Raw genomic sequence first — 17,323 nt, forward strand, 5'->3', positions numbered from 1 at the left:
ATGCCTTTAACTGTACAATAATAGAAGTATTGTAGTTATTACTATGTAAATAAAATTATTTTTTTCTATGAATATGACTTGTTTTTTTCCCGCCATTTTGCTATTTCAGAAATGGATCGGCTCCATCGCTTCTTCTAACAAAAATATACACTGAATTAATTGAATTAAATATAATAAATAACACAAGTAATAGATACCAAGAAAGGCATTAAAAAGTTGGACCACATAAAATTATAATTTTTTAAATTCAGTCCAAACCAGTTAGCGCAATTTTAAATTTCGCGCTAATAACACCTATAAATAAAAGGCGGGATTATTATATATTTTTTTATTTTTAATCGGTCACAGATTATCCAACATAAATAAGATTCCAAATTCAATCATTGGTTTCCGCACTGACAAGGGTCTCGACGCCATCGCCTCCGTCGGGCTAAAAAAATAAAGAGATTAGAGATTGCCATTAAAAAGTTTATCGATGTCGATAACATTGTATTTAATTTTTGTAATTTTAATTTTAATTGTTAAATATTGATAATTAGACAATCTAGAAAGGATGCGGCATGTGCTTATTGTCGAAATAAAAAAACAGGCATTTAATGTAATTACTACATAGAAAGTGCGACACGCACACTATAGTGTTTTGTGTCCATATGAACTTATTTATAATGAAATCTGAAATACTTGTCTGTTTTACACACTAATCTCCCAAATACAATAGTCTCTTTCATGTCTCTTTCGTGTCATGAGCATTGGCTCTTATCCTTTGACAGAAAGGAAAGTTTCCACAAGCCTAATACTTTATATATTGTCTAAGTAAAAGCTACAGTCACCTGCATATCAGCAACTGTCAAAGGAGGCTCATCTTCCCTAAGCACGGTTTCTCCGTCCAATTTCTTTAAATTCGGAAGTCGACGTGCCGCCTCCGATCTCCATACTTCCAACTCACAGCCATCGTAAAGAGGATTACCAACGAATAGTAAGTCGTCTAGATGCGGGAGTTCCTAGAATTATGGATAAAATTATTATAATAGGCTTGAGAGTGGTTTGTTTATGGAAAATACCTAAGGCTTCGCGCCTCCAAGGGCAGTGGTGGCCCTAAACGACGCGAGGCCCCAGGCGAAAGCAAAAAATAGTTTCCTGTTTTACAGTTTCGTTGGTAAGATCGTAAAAGAAGGTCCTCTAAGGCATTGCGCGAGGCTCCTGTAAGTGCCAGGCCCCGGGCAGTTGCCGGTTCGCCTCACCCTAAGGCCGCCTCTATCCAAGGGATACAAAGAAAAAACATTACCTTTCGTCGATCGAGTAAAAAGGCCTCTAAAAGATCCGCTGCCTGGTATAAGTTAAAGTCGCTTAACGTTAGGAAGCAAGCTGTGGCTAGAATAACCACTGACACCTTAAGGAAGGATTTTGTATGTTTTTCAAAATAACGTTATTGCTCCGCCTTATCATTGAAACGTTTTAGTAGTAAAAGCAAGACATGAACAAGTACGGATGAATTTGACATACAAAGAGATCGTATCTTCAATCTATCTTATAATTATAGCATGACTGTGTATATACTAATACTACTGTGTAATACTTATTATCTCGAAAAGGTAACCATATTTTTATTCCGTGCAGGTGGAGCTACCGATATCTCAGTCGAACGCCAATCGTAATTAACGGTTGGTAAGAAATCATACTTGAAGTTTGTGAAATTCACTCCATTCCTTAACCAAGTTGTTGCTCATGTAAAGGACTTTTAGACTTCTCAACACGTGGATCCCTTTCAGCTTCTCTATTAGATTGTATGATATCCACAGCTCTTCTAACGTATCTCCTAGAGATTCCTAAAACAAATTTATAAATTCTATAGCCTCTTAAAAATGTTGATAAACAAACAAACACACATCACGCATTTATCCCCAAAGGGATATACACAGGCGTAAACGAGGGCAACCACTTTTCGCTTGTGTGTTCCATCCCATGATAGGGGGCAACCCTACCATATTATTGTGAACAAATTTTGGAATCCAAGTTGATACTGGGCAGAAAACCCCAATATTATTTTTCCCGGCCCCGAATTGTAATCCAAGGCCTGAGAGTGGTTAAGCTTACGCCTGCTATAGAACTACGCTATGGAAGCATAGCACATGTAGATATTACTCAAAAAAATATTCGAAATATACCATTCCAGCAAAAGACTTGATGTAATTCCTTCCCAAAGACAAAACGCGAAGTTTTTTTAAACTATTCAAACCGGACACTTTCTCTATCATGTTTGTGGAGAGGCTTAACTTCCTGAAACAAAATTATTGTAAGAAAAAAATTCAATAGCAAAATAGTCAAACTACGTAATATTTTTATACGAATATAAGATTTGCCTGACCAGTACATTTACACATTCAGAAACATTTTCTAAACAGAACCTGAAGCCAGACATCAAACCCAAAACTTTACCATGGAAATCGTGCCGCGTATTCCACATTAAAGTGATAATGTCTAAAAGACTACTATTACCTTTCTGTTTCAGTAAAAAGCCAAATTCTAGTAATTGTTTTGTGTATTTTCGATTACTCACTCGCAGTTAGAGAGACAAGATAAGGAATTGTCCATTTTCTCTATGGGTGGCCATTGAAAAATAAGACTAACTTCGATTGCTGTAGCCGCATGTTGGCCTGTTTTCTCTTCCCATCGTTTTATTGCTTCCTTTATAGTTGTTGCTTTTGTCGCCATGACAAGATTGAAAAGTATGGAAGAAACTTTAATTAATGTAATTTAGGTAAAGAAAATATTTTGCTTATGAATATTTTTTGCTTAGTAACGATATCGATTTAATATTACTGCAACAAGCACATCTCTATAAAAAAAATCTTTTTATTTTGTTCTCTGTTACAAATGATAACCAACGGAACTCGATTCTGTACACTCGTCTAGAATAACAACCGTGTAGTTTCGTTTTGTACGATACTCTATGATGTGTCGCTTATCGACCTTTCACGTAATCACGAAATGGCGTCTTTCTGTATTGTTCTTTGAGTATTTCTATTTATGATATTGCAGTAAACAGCGCAAATGAGAATTCTTTAAAATAAAAATCATACTTCGGACTAGGTAAGTGACATTTGTTAATGATTTTTAAAATCGCGCCACTTTTTATTTTTTCTTTTTTGACTTTTTAAAAAAAATAAAAAAAAACAAATGCCAATCTATTCTTGCGAGTGAAATGTAATTATTTTATAATTTTAGTGGTTAAAAAGTCTCTTCACGTGTGTAAATCATTAAACATTCTTGTATAATCGTAAATAACATAGCGTACGTAATAAATTTCTAGTGAATTCTGTGTACAGTTAATTAAAAATCCATAGTATTTATTACTTTTTTCTTAACAGCCGAACGCCATAACCAAAATGTTTAGTTTTTTTTAGAAAAAAGTTATTTTTGACACGCATTCCCGCTTTTTATATTTTTATTTGAATTTATTTATTTATTTTACTTGATTTATTTTACTGCATTTGCAATTGTTACATAAAAATCTACGTAGTTACATAAATATAGGTTAGAATTACATTGATCATTCTACACGAGTGAAGTAATAATTTCATATTTATTTTTGTTCACGTTCAAACTCAATAAGTTTTGTGTTTTTAGGTGTTTTATGTGATATTCAAGATGTGTGCGTACGTAAACACGGTTCCGTTGCCGAAAATAAAGGTAAGGATGAGTTTTTACTTTAACAAGTTCATTTTCATTGAATAAATCTATTCATTGTAGCCTGCACGAATTTATACTTTCATCGACGGCTTCCACTGATATCTTCCATTTAGTATTATTGAGTTTGGGATTAGTACAAAAAGCTTATTAAGTCTGATGTAGTGGAAGGCCGCGCCTAATGCGGTACTTTGGGTATATTTGATACAAATTACGCTTACCATCACGTGTACTGCGGTCACTTTGTCGTACACCTATGAAAAAATCCTTTTGTTACTCTGCAATTGTAGAACTCTTGACCTGTGAACAATTGCAGAATTTAAAATGTATAATAGGGTGCATCTTGTAGATCTGTCTTTAAGAAACCCTCTCATAACAGATCATCCCCGAAAGGGTAGACAGAGGTGCATCCAGAACACCCACTTTGCGCCAAGTGTGTTCCCTCATAGAATGTGAGGGGCCGAGTCCATCGCCACTTCGGGCACAAATTCCAGACTTTGCTAATATAAAAGATCAGTTTCAAAGTAAAAGTTGCTATATATTGATTGAAAGTAGTCTGTGTGATAGTAAATAGTCAATGCCTATCATGCAAATACATTTAGAAGTTGTTGCATTTACTTCTAAAAACATCTCAACACTGGAATGTCTACCAATTAACACCAATGATCTACCACTGAGCAACAGTATACATGTACTGTTGTGTACCAGTATGGACATTGATAATATCAGCCCTGTATTATATACTTGCCCACTGCTGGGCACGGGCCTCCACTACTACTGAGAGGGATTAGGCCTTAGTCCACCACGCTGGCCTAGTGCGGATTGGTAGACTTCACATACCTTCGAAATTCCTATAGAGAACTTCTCAGATGTGCAGGTTTCCTCACGATGTTTTCTTTCACCGTTAAAGCGAGCAATAAATTCATAAAGAATACACACATGATTTTAGAAAAGTCAGAGGTGTGTGCCCTTGGGATTTGAACCTGCAAACATTCGACTTGGCAGACCGTTCCACACCCAACAAGGCTATCGCCGCCGCATAGACATTGTAGCCTGAGATTACATTATTAGACTTAACATCTTAAGTCTTATGACAAGCGCAGCAGTGTGCCAAGTATTTGTAATTTAAACATTGGAGATGTTACTGTTTATGGGTGGTTCTGTTTTGCTGGTGGTAGGATATATTATATATCTAGATAGTGATCATACACTAGGTGTTAAAACCTGCTATAGTGGCCCACGTAAGTGTCGCGGGATCAGCCTGTGTATATCCAGTTCCAACAGGCATAATTGTGTCCACTGCCGAGAGGTAATCATCTCTCATCAGTAGTAGGATATATTATATGCGCTTGGATAGCAACCTTACCCAAGGTGTTATAACCCACCATAGTGGCCCACATATCTCACTTTTGGGATCAGCGCGTGAATATCCAGTTTTCGGTTTTAATTGTGTTGATTGTCCAGATGTAATCATCTCTTGTTAGTCAACATTCTACTGGATCACACTCCACTTACCATCAGGTGCAGTATAGTTGTCATACCTATATAAAAAAAAACCATCAGGCGAGGGCCATGCTCTTTTTGTCTTGTTGTAACATGGTTTATAATTTACAAAGTAAAATTTTGAGAACCTAAAATTGCCTATTAAAGTTTTATAATACAAAATTTTTTTTCTTAGTATCTAGGATAGTGAATTTATTTTATTTTATTTATATGTAAAGAAATGTTGCTAAGAACACAAATGTGTGTAACTGATTTGAGGTTTTGAATTTCTATATATGTTATAAAACAAAGTCCCCTTCTCTGTCTGTATGTTATCGATTTTCTCAAAATATACTGAACAGATTTCTATGAAATTTGGTATAGAGATAGTTCAAGACCCTAGGAAGGTTATACTTTCTACTCCAAGAAAATTTATGGAATTTTATCCCAGTAAACTCCTTCATGGTAGCGAATTCGCGAGAAAAAGCTAGTGTCCAATATTCCATCCATATTGCCATGTTTTTTTTGTAACAAGCTTTTGAATATCGGTCCTGTCAATTCTGATTTGTATAATTATTTTTATTGCGGGCTCATGATATTGGCCTTACTGCACCTGATGGTAAGTGAAGATGCGCCAAGAAATGTACAATGACAAGAGATAAACATCCTTGGATGGTCACCACAGTTACCATTAGGCAAGACAATTTCGTTAATAATTGGGATAGAGAAATGCGTCTCATTTTTTTAAAATAAATGGCTTAAGTTACTTTACAAGAATTTGGTACAAGGTGTTGGGTGTTTCTATTTATCGGTCCTATCGCTTACCATCAAGCGAATCATCTCGTCCCATTCAAAGCAACAAAAAAACTTTTCAGCGGGAAGTGGATGATTCCCTCGATGTGGTTCACTGTCGTCTCTGCAGCAAGGGCTTTGCCAGCACACGAGCTCTCAACAACCACGCGAGGATCGAGCATTTCGACTCATACGCGACAGGAGACCCTGATGTCTGGACTCAAGAGGAAGAGAAACCTGTAAAGAATAAGGTAAGTGGAAGGGGCTTCTTCGTAAACTCTAGTAGCTAATAATAATATCAGCCCTATATTATATACTTTGCCCACTGCTGAACACGAGCCTCCTCTACTACTGAGAGGGATTAGGCCTTAGTCCACCACGCTGGCCTAGTGCGGATTGGTAGACTTCACACACCTTCGAAGTTCCTATAGAGAACTTCTCAGATGTGCAGGTTTCCTCACGATGTTTTCCTTCTCCGTTAAAGCGAACGATAAATTCACAAAGAATACACACATGATTTTAGAAAAGTCAGAGGTGTGTGCCCTTGGGATTTGAACCTGCGGACATTCGTCTTGGCAGTCCATTCCACACCCAACTAGCTAGTAGCTAAGCGTCCATATGATCCGATTCTTGACGCCTTCCCTTACTTTATTTAAGTATGTGAAATCTTTTTATCATTAGAACGATTTACAGACCGCTTTTTTGCGTATAATATCAGCCTTGTATTATATACTGTCCCACTGTTGGGCCTCCTCTACTACTGAGAGGGATTAGGTCTTAGTCTACCACGCTGTAGTGCGGGTAGACTTCACATACCTTCGAAATTTCTATAGAGAATTTCTCAGGTATGTAGGTTTCCTCACGATGTTTTCCTTCATCGTTAAAGCAAGCGTTAGTTCACAAATACACACATCATTTTAGAAGTCACAGATGTGTGCCTTTTAGTTTTGAACCCGCGGACATTCGTCTCGGCAGTCCGTTCCACAACCAACTAGGCTATCGCCGCTTTTATGCATATTAGTACCTCAGTCTTGGGTCGGGATTCCCTTCGTAACATTTCACCCTTTGCTACTGGTAACCTCTTTAGGTTCTTTTTTATCATTACAATAAATTAGAACGAGGTTACCTTGATCGTGTCGATTTTGTTTTGATTCACTTCCCTAAGGCTGCCTCTGCCTCTCAGTAGAGGCCTGTGTTGTATACTGTGTGCAGTAACAGTATACAAGGTCATTTTGACATTGCGTTACTAAATGAAACCACATACTCGTCTTCACCTTTGTTGACATTGTGCCAAAAATCATCCATTGATAACGAATATTTTCAACAAAAAATCCTGATTTTAGATTTCTGATTTTTTTATCATTTCGTAGTTTAATTCGAATATGGCGTGTGTGAGTGTATTTCTGACTGAAAGTATGATATTGTCGCTGCGAGGAATTCTCTTAGAGTAGTAGTAGTGGCATTAGGACGCGTCAAATTAAAATCACCTTTTATTCATATTTATTTTGTTCGAAACTTACACTTTTTATTTTACATCTATGGCTCAAGTAACTTATTGTAGTATTATTTCCAAGTTGATAAGTATGTGGTTTCATTTAGTAACGCGGTGTCAAAATGACCCTGTATACTATAGGGCTAGTATTATTAGTAATTTATACTATAAATCCTATTCCGCAGATTCAAAGCAACGCAAAAGTCAAAATAGATCCTCTAGATGTCAAGAGGCGAACAGAAGAGATGCTACAATCACTGCAACCGACTAATATAATGAGTCTAGCCTCAAACGACGTCAATTACATAATAATTAAGGCAGAAGATGGTCCGTCTCCTAAGAAGAAGAAGGCGGAGAAAAAAGAGCAAGAGAAAGAGAAGGTCGCCGTGAGGAAAGAGAGAGATCTGCAGGCGATCACGTGAGTAGATAAACAGTAGAATCTGGGTATAATGATTCAATGTCAAAACTCCTAAAATAAATATTAAATTAAAAAAAAAAATGTAACTTACTAGCTTTTGCTCACGGCTTCGCTCGCGTGAAGGAGTTAGGGATAACTTTTTCCCGACTTACTTGATATGTATCGTTATATTATGACCAAATTACACAAAATCATTATAAATTGTAGTCTATGTGTTATTCTGATGTACAACCAATGTTACTGTAAAGTTTCATTCAAATCCGTTCAGTAGTTTTTTCGTGAAAGAGGAATAAACATACATACATCCATCCTAGTGAATAGTTTATTAATTTTAAAAATGACTCAATCACTGCTTTGAGTCAGGTAGTCGGTGTGATACCCCCGTGCCTCGGCACGTAAAGCCGTTGGTCCTGATCTCTCTCCGGTCATGTCGTCTCACCGGACTATGAGAAGGAACAGAGAGTGCTTGTGTATTGCACACACTCGTGCACTATAATATCTCCTGCTGATCTCTCTCCGGTCATGTCGTCTCACCGGACTATGAGAAGGAACAGAGAGTGCTTGTGTATTGCACACACTCGTGCACTATAATATCTCCTGCTGATCTCTCTCCGGTCATGTCGTCTCACCGGACTATGAGAAGGAACAGAGAGTGCTTGTGTATTGCACACACTCGTGCACTATAATATCTCCTGCTGATCTCTCTCCGGTCATGTCGTCTCACCGGACTATGAGAAGGAACAGAGAGTGCTTGTGTATTGCACACACTCGTGCACTATAATATCTCCTGCTGATCACTCTCCGGTCATGTCGTCTCACCGGACTATGAGAAGGAACAGAGAGTGCTTGTGTATTGCACACACTCGTGCACTATAATATCTCCTGCTGATCACTCTCCGGTCATGTCGTCTCACCGGACTATGAGAAGGAACAGAGAGTGCTTGTGTATTGCACACACTCGTGCACTATAATATCTCCTGCTGATCTCTCTCCGGTCATGTCGTCTCACCGGACTATGAGAAGGAACAGAGAGTGCTTGTGTATTGCACACACTCGTGCACTATAATATCTCCTGCTGATCTCTCTCCGGTCATGTCGTCTCACCGGACTATGAGAAGGAACAGAGAGTGCTTGTGTATTGCACACACTCGTGCACTATAATATCTCCTGCTGATCTCTCTCCGGTCATGTCGTCTCACCGGACTATGAGAAGGAACAGAGAGTGCTTGTGTATTGCACACACTCGTGCACTATAATATCTCCTGCTGATCTCTCTCCGGTCATGTCGTCTCACCGGACTATGAGAAGGAACAGAGAGTGCTTGTGTATTGCACACACTCGTGCACTATAATATCTCCTGCTGATCACTCTCCGGTCATGTCGTCTCACCGGACTATGAGAAGGAACAGAGAGTGCTTGTGTATTGCACACACTCGTGCACTATAATATCTCCTGCTGATCTCTCTCCGGTCATGTCGTCTCACCGGACTATGAGAAGGAACAGAGAATGCTTGTGTATTGCACACACTCGTGCACTATAATATCTCCTGCTGATCTCTCTCCGGTCATGTCGTCTCACCGGACTATGAGAAGGAACAGAGAGTGCTTGTGTATTGCACACACTCGTGCACTATAATATCTCCTGCTGATCTCTCTCCGGTCATGTCGTCTCACCGGACTATGAGAAGGAACAGAGAGTGCTTGTGTATTGCACACACTCGTGCACTATAATATCTCCTGCTGATCTCTCTCCGGTCATGTCGTCTCACCGGACTATGAGAAGGAACAGAGAGTGCTTGTGTATTGCACACACTCATGCACTATAATATCTCCTGCTGATCTCTCTCCGGTCATGTCGTCTCACCGGACTATGAGAAGGAACAGAGAGTGCTTGTGTATTGCACACACTCGTGCACTATAATATCTCCTGCTGATCTCTCTCCGGTCATGTCGTCTCACCGGACTATGAGAAGGAACAGAGAGTGCTTGTGTATTGCACACACTCGTGCACTATAATATCTCCTGCTGATCACTCTCCGGTCATGTCGTCTCACCGGACTATGAGAAGGAACAGAGAGTGCTTGTGTATTGCACACACTCGTGCACTATAATATCTCCTGCTGATCTCTCTCCGGTCATGTCGTCTCACCGGACTATGAGAAGGAACAGAGAGTGCTTGTGTATTGCACACTTGTGCACTATAATACCTCCTGCGTAGCTGTTCTCCGTTGAGATTAGCCGCAAATTCGGCTAGGAACATTGGCGTATATTCTATAGACACGATCGTCCATATAAACTATTTGTTCAAAAACTGAACCAAAATGGCAACCAAAACGCTACTGTTATAACCTATTTATTCACTTAAACAACAAATTTTACTTATTTGACTAATATTTATTCACATCCAGGTTAACACTTAGACTCGAGTTCTTAAATTATAAGCGTCACTCCGTACACAACCACAAGTTGTCAATATTGACCTTACTCAAATCAGTTTGACTGGATATCAGTGGAAATCAGTTGAACACAGTGAACGTTCGGAACGCCAAATCTAGTACGTAGTACGTATATGTCGATGACTAGGAAGGATTTAAAATTATTATTTTCATATTCCAGCGGTCCGTTCGAATGCCTTCAGCCATCCACCCTGGCTGCTGACGTGGTGTGCCATCAGATATTCTTCTCGTGCTGTGAATACTCGTTGCACTTCCGCGACGAACATACTCGTCGGCGGAAGGGGCTGCGGTGTCAGGTGTGCGAGAAGCCGCTTGCTTGCACCGGCGAGGACCTGGCGCCTTATTGTTGCGAGGTAAGGAACTGATACACGGAACACAGCATTATGCTGAGCTGGCCACCTAATAGGGTACCGGACTCATTTTTGTTCTTTACTATTATCAAATATTTACATAATATAAATTATAACACAGAAAGAATTATTAAAATCCGGTAAAAAATCAACAAGTTATAAGTCTTTGAATTTCGGTGGAAGGGGTAATTAACAAGAAACAGAAAAGAGACGAAATATCCACATGTGACGTCATCGGGAATTACGACGCGTGCGAAAGAAAAAGATGAAGCGATATCTCCACATCGCGCCCACTTCTGCACATTACAATATTTTAAATACGAATTACTCGCTCATTTTTTAACCAATTTTTATGCAGTTTTCGCCGGAGTGCTTCTTTTTCGTATTATTAACCATTACATATAGAATAATGTAAAAAATCAAGCATAGGACGGTCCCCTATTGTCACATCGAAGGCGTGTAACGTTCCATTAATTTTTTTAATGATTAATGATTAAGCATGTTTTATGTTTAATCTTACAGACTTTTTATGTATTGCATGCATCAGTTGTGACAATAAAAACTTTTTCTTCTCTTTCTTTCATACAAATCCACAAGGGATTTGAGGATGGACATGTTCATGGGTGTAGTAATCTCTCAGCTTGGGCAAATAGGCGTGGGGCAATCTCAAATATTGCTTCCAAATTTTAATTCAGCAGGGAGGGAGCACTTGCCTGAATTCCCCCTTTCAGATACATCTATAGATATCATGATGTTACGTAGAGTATGTAATTTTATTTGGAGCCTAAAGATGGGTTGTATTTCTAATACAAAGTAACCTAACCTAACTTTAGTACTAGGTATACCTGTTCCTAGTATTTCAAATACCTGTTCCCGTAGGTCTTTGAGTATGAGGAACGTTTAGAAAGCATAAATGCCTTCTGAATCAATAAATACTTGTAATACCTATATTCGTTTGTTTCACAAAAAAAAAACATTTTTATTAAATTCTGTTATATCTATATTCGCTTGTTTCACAAAGAAACATTTTTTTATATAATTATTAAAAAAAACAGTTGAATTGACAACCAACCTACTTTTTAAAGTCGGTCTAAAATAAACTCAACACATCTCTATTGTCCAGGTAATAAAGGTTATATTTCTCACAGGTGTGCGGCGAGGGCTTCCAGACCAGCGAAGAGTTGACAGAACACTGCTCCACCATGCACGTGAAGCTCAAACCTTTTGAATGTAACGTGTGTCATAAGAGGTTCACTCAGCAGGTGAGTGGTACCAGCTATTTATATATTTAAACTAGCTGACCCGACAGACGTTGTCCTGTCTTAACTGTGTATGCACGCGCGCATTCTGTCAATCGCTGACAGTTATTTCAAACAATTGACAGTTATATAAAATTAATATTGTCGTTAAGTTTTCTTCAATTTTTAAATTTTCCGCGCAATTTTTTTATTTTTTTTTCTTTCATAAGAACCTTCTCCTGACAATAACAAACACAACAAAAAAAAAATAGTGAAATCGGTCCAGCCGTTCACGCGTGATGGCGTGACCAAGGGACATAGGGATTCATTTTTATATATATAGATATAAAATTATAGAAATGTATGTACGTTTCCTATGGACTGCAACACGACTTATTTTTATAATCTTTTTAAAGTAATTTTCTGTTAGATCATAGATTAGTCGAATTTTATGTAATGACACTATTATAAAAAATAAATGTACTGACACTCTGGTCTGTTATATCTTGTATTGACAAGACGTATTTTATTTCGCATTACCTATATAAATTTCTGATTTCATCTATTTAAACTAATATTTATCATTTTCAAATTGTATATCAAGTGATCCTATAAAGTTTGGTAGTGACCGGGCCACCAGCCATGCTGGCTATTTTATAATAATGCAATATTTTGTTGCTACTAATGCGCAGATGGGGGGGGGGGGGGTTAGCTATTTATAATAAAAATAATACACGCAAGTGTTGTTTAGTGTTTAAACTGCACCTGATAGTAAGTAGATTGGGGTCCAAAAGTGTTGCGGACTACAGTGACATCTATTGGCGCTGTGGTCACAACTTTACGTCCATAGATCAATTATTGTAATTCTATGTTAATATTTTGTGTCGTCTGTGATTGCGCACCATTTTTTTTCTCTTGTTGTGTTCTAAGTGTCGCAAGGCGGTTGCACATCAAATTTGTAAAATCAAAATCCACGAAATAAACAACACTTGAAACAATCAATAAAGAAAACTAATTGAAGGTATCCCCCTACCTGCCCTAACAAAAAGAATGTCGACCGACGAGAGATGATTACACCTCGGCAGTCGACACAATTATGCCTGTTGGACTGGATATATACAGGTTGATCACGGTATGCGACACACGTGAGCCACTATGGCGGGTTTTACACCTTGTACTGCTGCGATATAAAATATACCCAACAACCAGTTTAATAATGAACAAATCATTTCCCAGGCTGGAGTCCTTCAACACATGCGCATGCACACAGGCGACAGACCGTTCCCGTGCACGTTCTGTCCAAAGGCGTTCACCCAGAAATCAGGCCTCGAGCAACACCTCCGCATCCACACCAAAGTGAAGCCGTACCGCTGCGTCGTCTGCTCGAAGAGCTTCTGTCAGTCTGTGCATCTGAAACAGCACATGCGCACGCACACCAACGTGGCGCCGTTCCAGTGCGGCATATGTGATAAGAGGTTAGTGGTGGGTTCAATGTGGTGAACAGGGGGGGTAGGGGTGAATAGGGTGTAAGATGTGAGTAGGGGGGCAAGATATGAGTAGGGGCGCAACATGTGGGTAGGGGTGCAAGGTGTGAGTGGAGGCGCAATATGTGTGTAGGGGTGCAAGATCTGAATGGGGGTGCAACATGTGAGTAGGGGTGCAAGATCTGAATGGTGGGTGCAACATGTGAGTAGGGGTGCAAGATCTGAATGGGGGTGCAAGATGTGAGTAGGGGTGCAAGATCTGAATGGGGGTGCAAGATGTGAGTAGGGGTGCAAGATCTGAATGGGGGTGCAAGATGTGAGTAGGGGTGCAAGATCTGAATGGGGGTGCAAGATGTGAGTAGGGGTGCAAGATCTGAATGGGGGTGCAAGATGTGAGTAGGGGTGCAAGATCTGAATGGGGGTGCAAGATGTGAGTAGGGGTGCAAGATCTGAATGGGGGTGCAAGATGTAAGTAGGGGCGTAAGATGTGAATTAGGTGTAAGATTTTTATTTTATTTGGGTGGGTCATACCTATCAATAACTAACAGATATAGGACGAAATGAACACAATAGATAAGCCTATTACGAGTCACCGTAGATAATAAATAGGATAGGAGTAGGGGTGAATGGGGATTCTCAACACTTTCTAAAGCATTCTTTCACATTCATTCATTCATCCATTCATCAGAAATCCACCCTCCCAACAACACCTGCGGAAACACTTAAGTGAAACCGTACCACCATGGTCATAACTTTGGAACGTCATATAATAAACCTATAAGTTTGTCTTCAGGAAATTCAACTATTTTTCAGATTTTATCACGGTTTTAATTATTTTAGTTTTCTCCCGACGTTTCGAAGACTGCAGCCTTCATGGTCACGGGGGGGACTGAGGTGTTGGTCATCCGCAAAGTCAAAGTTACAATATTTACCTACATTTGACAATTATACAAGGGTTCGAAACATCGGGAGAAAATTTAAATAGTTAAAACCGCGATAAAATTCGAAAAATAGTTTAATGTCAATGTCTAACATTCGCGTTAACATAAATCATTTTGTCAAAAGGTTCAAACAGAGCAGTCACCTGAACTACCATCTCAAGCACCACAACCCGGCGAACATGACCGACGAGCAGAAGGCCAAGTATGCTGAACTCCTGGGCCTCATCAGCAAGGAGGTGGTGGAAGTGGAAGTGGTGCAGTCCCAGCCTGACTTGCTCCTCGACGAGACGGTCACCGCGCCGCACGCGATATGCGCGTGGACTGTGCAAGACGAGTGAGGGATTTGGTGTCTAAAAATATGGTTTAGGACAAAATAATCGATTAAAATTACAATCGATTATAGTATCGATTGTAGACATAATATAAGTATTCTATCTACAAATGATTATACGTAACTGGTATAGGTTAGTCGAAAATTTTTATTTAAATAACAATCGATTATAGTATCGATTAAAAATGTAACTACTATGATTGTTCTGGTAATCGACGAACAGAACATAATATCAGGACTCTAAATATTAGTAATACGGTGCGCCCATAGCTGCTGAGGTCTTTCGTTAAATAATATTGAGTTTACCTTCTCAGTATCAGTCTGAAATCCGGAATTTGTGCCCGATATGGCGATAGGCATATCACATCATGGGACGGAACACAGATGGAGGAAAGTGGATTCACCGGTTACGTCTGCGCCTACCCTTTCAGGGATAAAACGCGTGAGTGTGAGTACAAAACAATTTGGATACAACGGGCTATCCAGATTAAGTAAACGGGAAGTGAGAAAGCGATAATAACATACATGCGAGAATCTGATGTAAATGTAGATAGAAAAGGCTTAGTGAGTTTTATATCGATATTAATTAGAATATCGATAAGACTTGAATAAAATGAAATCGCAGTCCACAAGATGAACGATAAGTCAAGTTATTGTATAAAAATGATTTCGTTTTTATCTATGTGTATTCGATTAGTACATGCGACAGATTAAGGTGCACATGACGGGAATATCGAATGTCGATACTTTTATTATTGTATAATGGATTTTAATTGTAGACACATTTTCCGCTGGTCGATATTTTACTTCGTGTTTTTGGCATACAATTTTGATCTCAAATTGTACGCGTTTTGGTTTATAATTTAAAATGTTTTAGTTAATTTTATTTATTTAATGTTAAAATGAAATCATATCGATTTACCACAAGATTGAAAAGTTGTATGTTTATTTATTTTGGGTTTTAGACCTTGCAGTCAACACCGAGGGAAACTTGCCAATGAGATACTAGAATCCCAAGGCTTAGCGACTGCAGGGTCCTGGAGGAAAGTTGGGAGGGGATAGCTGGGAAGAAAGTGTGGGAGAGCGATAAGGAACCATCTTAGGATGGGAAGAGAGGAGAAGGCTAGGAACTGTTCACGAGTCTTTATAGCCCTCAATGTGTACAACCATGAGGTATACACACTGGACTGTGTGTCTAGAGAGACAAATGTCCCCCGTACACGTATGTGGAGACTGAGCGCATGAGAATTACCGAGGGGGAATAGGGAGGGAGTAGCATGTAACTTTGCTAGCGTGAAGTTAGTTATGTTGTGGTTAATAATAATAATATCAGCCCTGTATTATATACTTGCCCACTGCTATGCACGGGCCTCCTCTACTACTGAGAGGGATTAGGCCTTAGACCACCACGCTGGCCTAGTGCGGATTGGTAGACTTCACACACCTTCGAAATTCCTATAGAGAACTTCTCAGATGTGCAGTTTTCCTTCACCGTTAAAGCGAACGATAAATTCACAAAGAATACACACATGATTTTTCAGAAAAGTCAGAGGTGTGCGACCTTGGGATTTGAACCTGCGGACATTCGTCTCGCAGTCCGTTTCACACCCAACTAGGCTATCGCCGTTTGATTTATGAATGCATTGTAAAAATGACACTGTATAAAACAGGGCTGATATAATATACGGCATAATTATTAACTTATGGAAAATTGTAACTTTGCCCACTTGCCTTGGAAAATAAAAAACATGTTGTAGTAAAATATGGAACTAATTTTATATACTGACAACTTTAAAAGCAAGGTTTTTTATCTTCCTGGTCAAGTTATTGATAGATGTCGAGGATTGTAAATATTTTAAATAAATTTTATCGTTAAATATTTGTGTATTACAAATGAAATATAGCGGAAAGTGTTTCCGGTTTTCTGAATATTTTACCGGAAAAACCGGGAATTTTGTATACATTAGTGTTGTGAAATAAATAGATAAATATACTCTAATAGACTTAGTGATATTTTCTTCGGATTAGCCGGTTATAATCGTTTTGATTATTTATATAGAGGAAATTGACGTATATTCTATAGACACGAACGTTCATGTTCAAAATCTGAACTAAAATGGCACAACGTCACTGTTATAACCTATTTATTCACTTGAACAACAAATAATTTTACTTATTTCACTAATATTTTTTATTCAAATCCAGTTTACACTTAGACTCGAGTTCTTATATCATGAGCGCCGCTCCGTACATAACCACATGCTGTCGATATTGACCATACTAAAGTCAGTTTGAATGGATTGCAGTTCAATTCAGTTGAGCATAGTGAATGTTCGGAACGCCAAATCTAGTACGTAGTACATATATATCGATAGAGGCGAATAAAACGGTAAATGTTAGCAACGGAAGCTGTTCTTCGGATTGTCCGGTAGATTTCCAATCGTATCCATTGTCTTCTATTAGTATTTTATTAGTTTTAAATGTAAATATATTTAAATGTAAACATGTAGTTAGATAAAATAAATTTTGATATTATTTTACTGTGTTGTTTTATTTCTCAAGTATTAATAATACTTATATTAATAATACAATTATTTGGCAAAAAAAAATATTGTATTTATTTGGAAGTTTTTTAAAATTGGTACCCAAGGT

The 17,323-nt window shown here is 38.5% G+C and overlaps 2 protein-coding genes across 5 annotated transcripts; one reads left to right on the forward strand and one right to left on the reverse strand.

Annotated features, from left to right (window-relative positions):
- Window positions 1-313: 313 nt before the first annotated feature.
- LOC115452981 (dynein light chain 1, axonemal-like) lies at window positions 314-2,810 on the reverse strand. The gene is made up of 5 exons (XM_037447580.1): window positions 2,558-2,810; window positions 2,166-2,277; window positions 1,680-1,826; window positions 831-1,001; window positions 314-430 (listed from the first exon to the last, which is right to left on the reverse strand). The coding sequence occupies exons 1-5, from the start codon at window positions 2,710-2,712 to the stop codon at window positions 377-379; spliced, it is 639 nt and encodes a 212-aa protein (XP_037303477.1). The 5' UTR covers window positions 2,713-2,810; the 3' UTR covers window positions 314-376.
- An 84-nt stretch (window positions 2,811-2,894) lies between these two features.
- LOC115452982 (zinc finger protein 429) lies at window positions 2,895-16,449 on the forward strand. 4 transcript variants are annotated; one of them, XM_030181601.2, is made up of 8 exons: window positions 2,895-3,090; window positions 3,628-3,690; window positions 6,045-6,212; window positions 7,639-7,871; window positions 10,488-10,680; window positions 11,826-11,939; window positions 13,152-13,390; window positions 14,465-16,449. In XM_030181601.2, exons 2-8 carry the CDS (start codon window positions 3,649-3,651, stop codon window positions 14,676-14,678), a joined length of 1,203 nt encoding a protein of 400 aa, XP_030037461.1. In that variant the 5' UTR covers window positions 2,895-3,090; window positions 3,628-3,648; the 3' UTR covers window positions 14,679-16,449. The 4 variants fall into 4 exon arrangements, with proteins under 4 accessions (XP_030037461.1, XP_030037462.1, XP_030037465.1 ...); XM_030181602.2 differs by lacking the exon at window positions 2,895-3,090 and adding an exon at window positions 3,188-3,291; XM_030181605.2 differs by lacking the exon at window positions 2,895-3,090 and adding an exon at window positions 3,189-3,204.
- The last annotated feature ends 874 nt before the right edge of the window (window positions 16,450-17,323 follow it).

The sequence above is a fragment of the Manduca sexta genome, chromosome 1, assembly GCF_014839805.1.
Source record: "Manduca sexta isolate Smith_Timp_Sample1 chromosome 1, JHU_Msex_v1.0, whole genome shotgun sequence".
In the NCBI taxonomy this organism is placed as follows: domain Eukaryota; kingdom Metazoa; phylum Arthropoda; class Insecta; order Lepidoptera; family Sphingidae; genus Manduca; species Manduca sexta.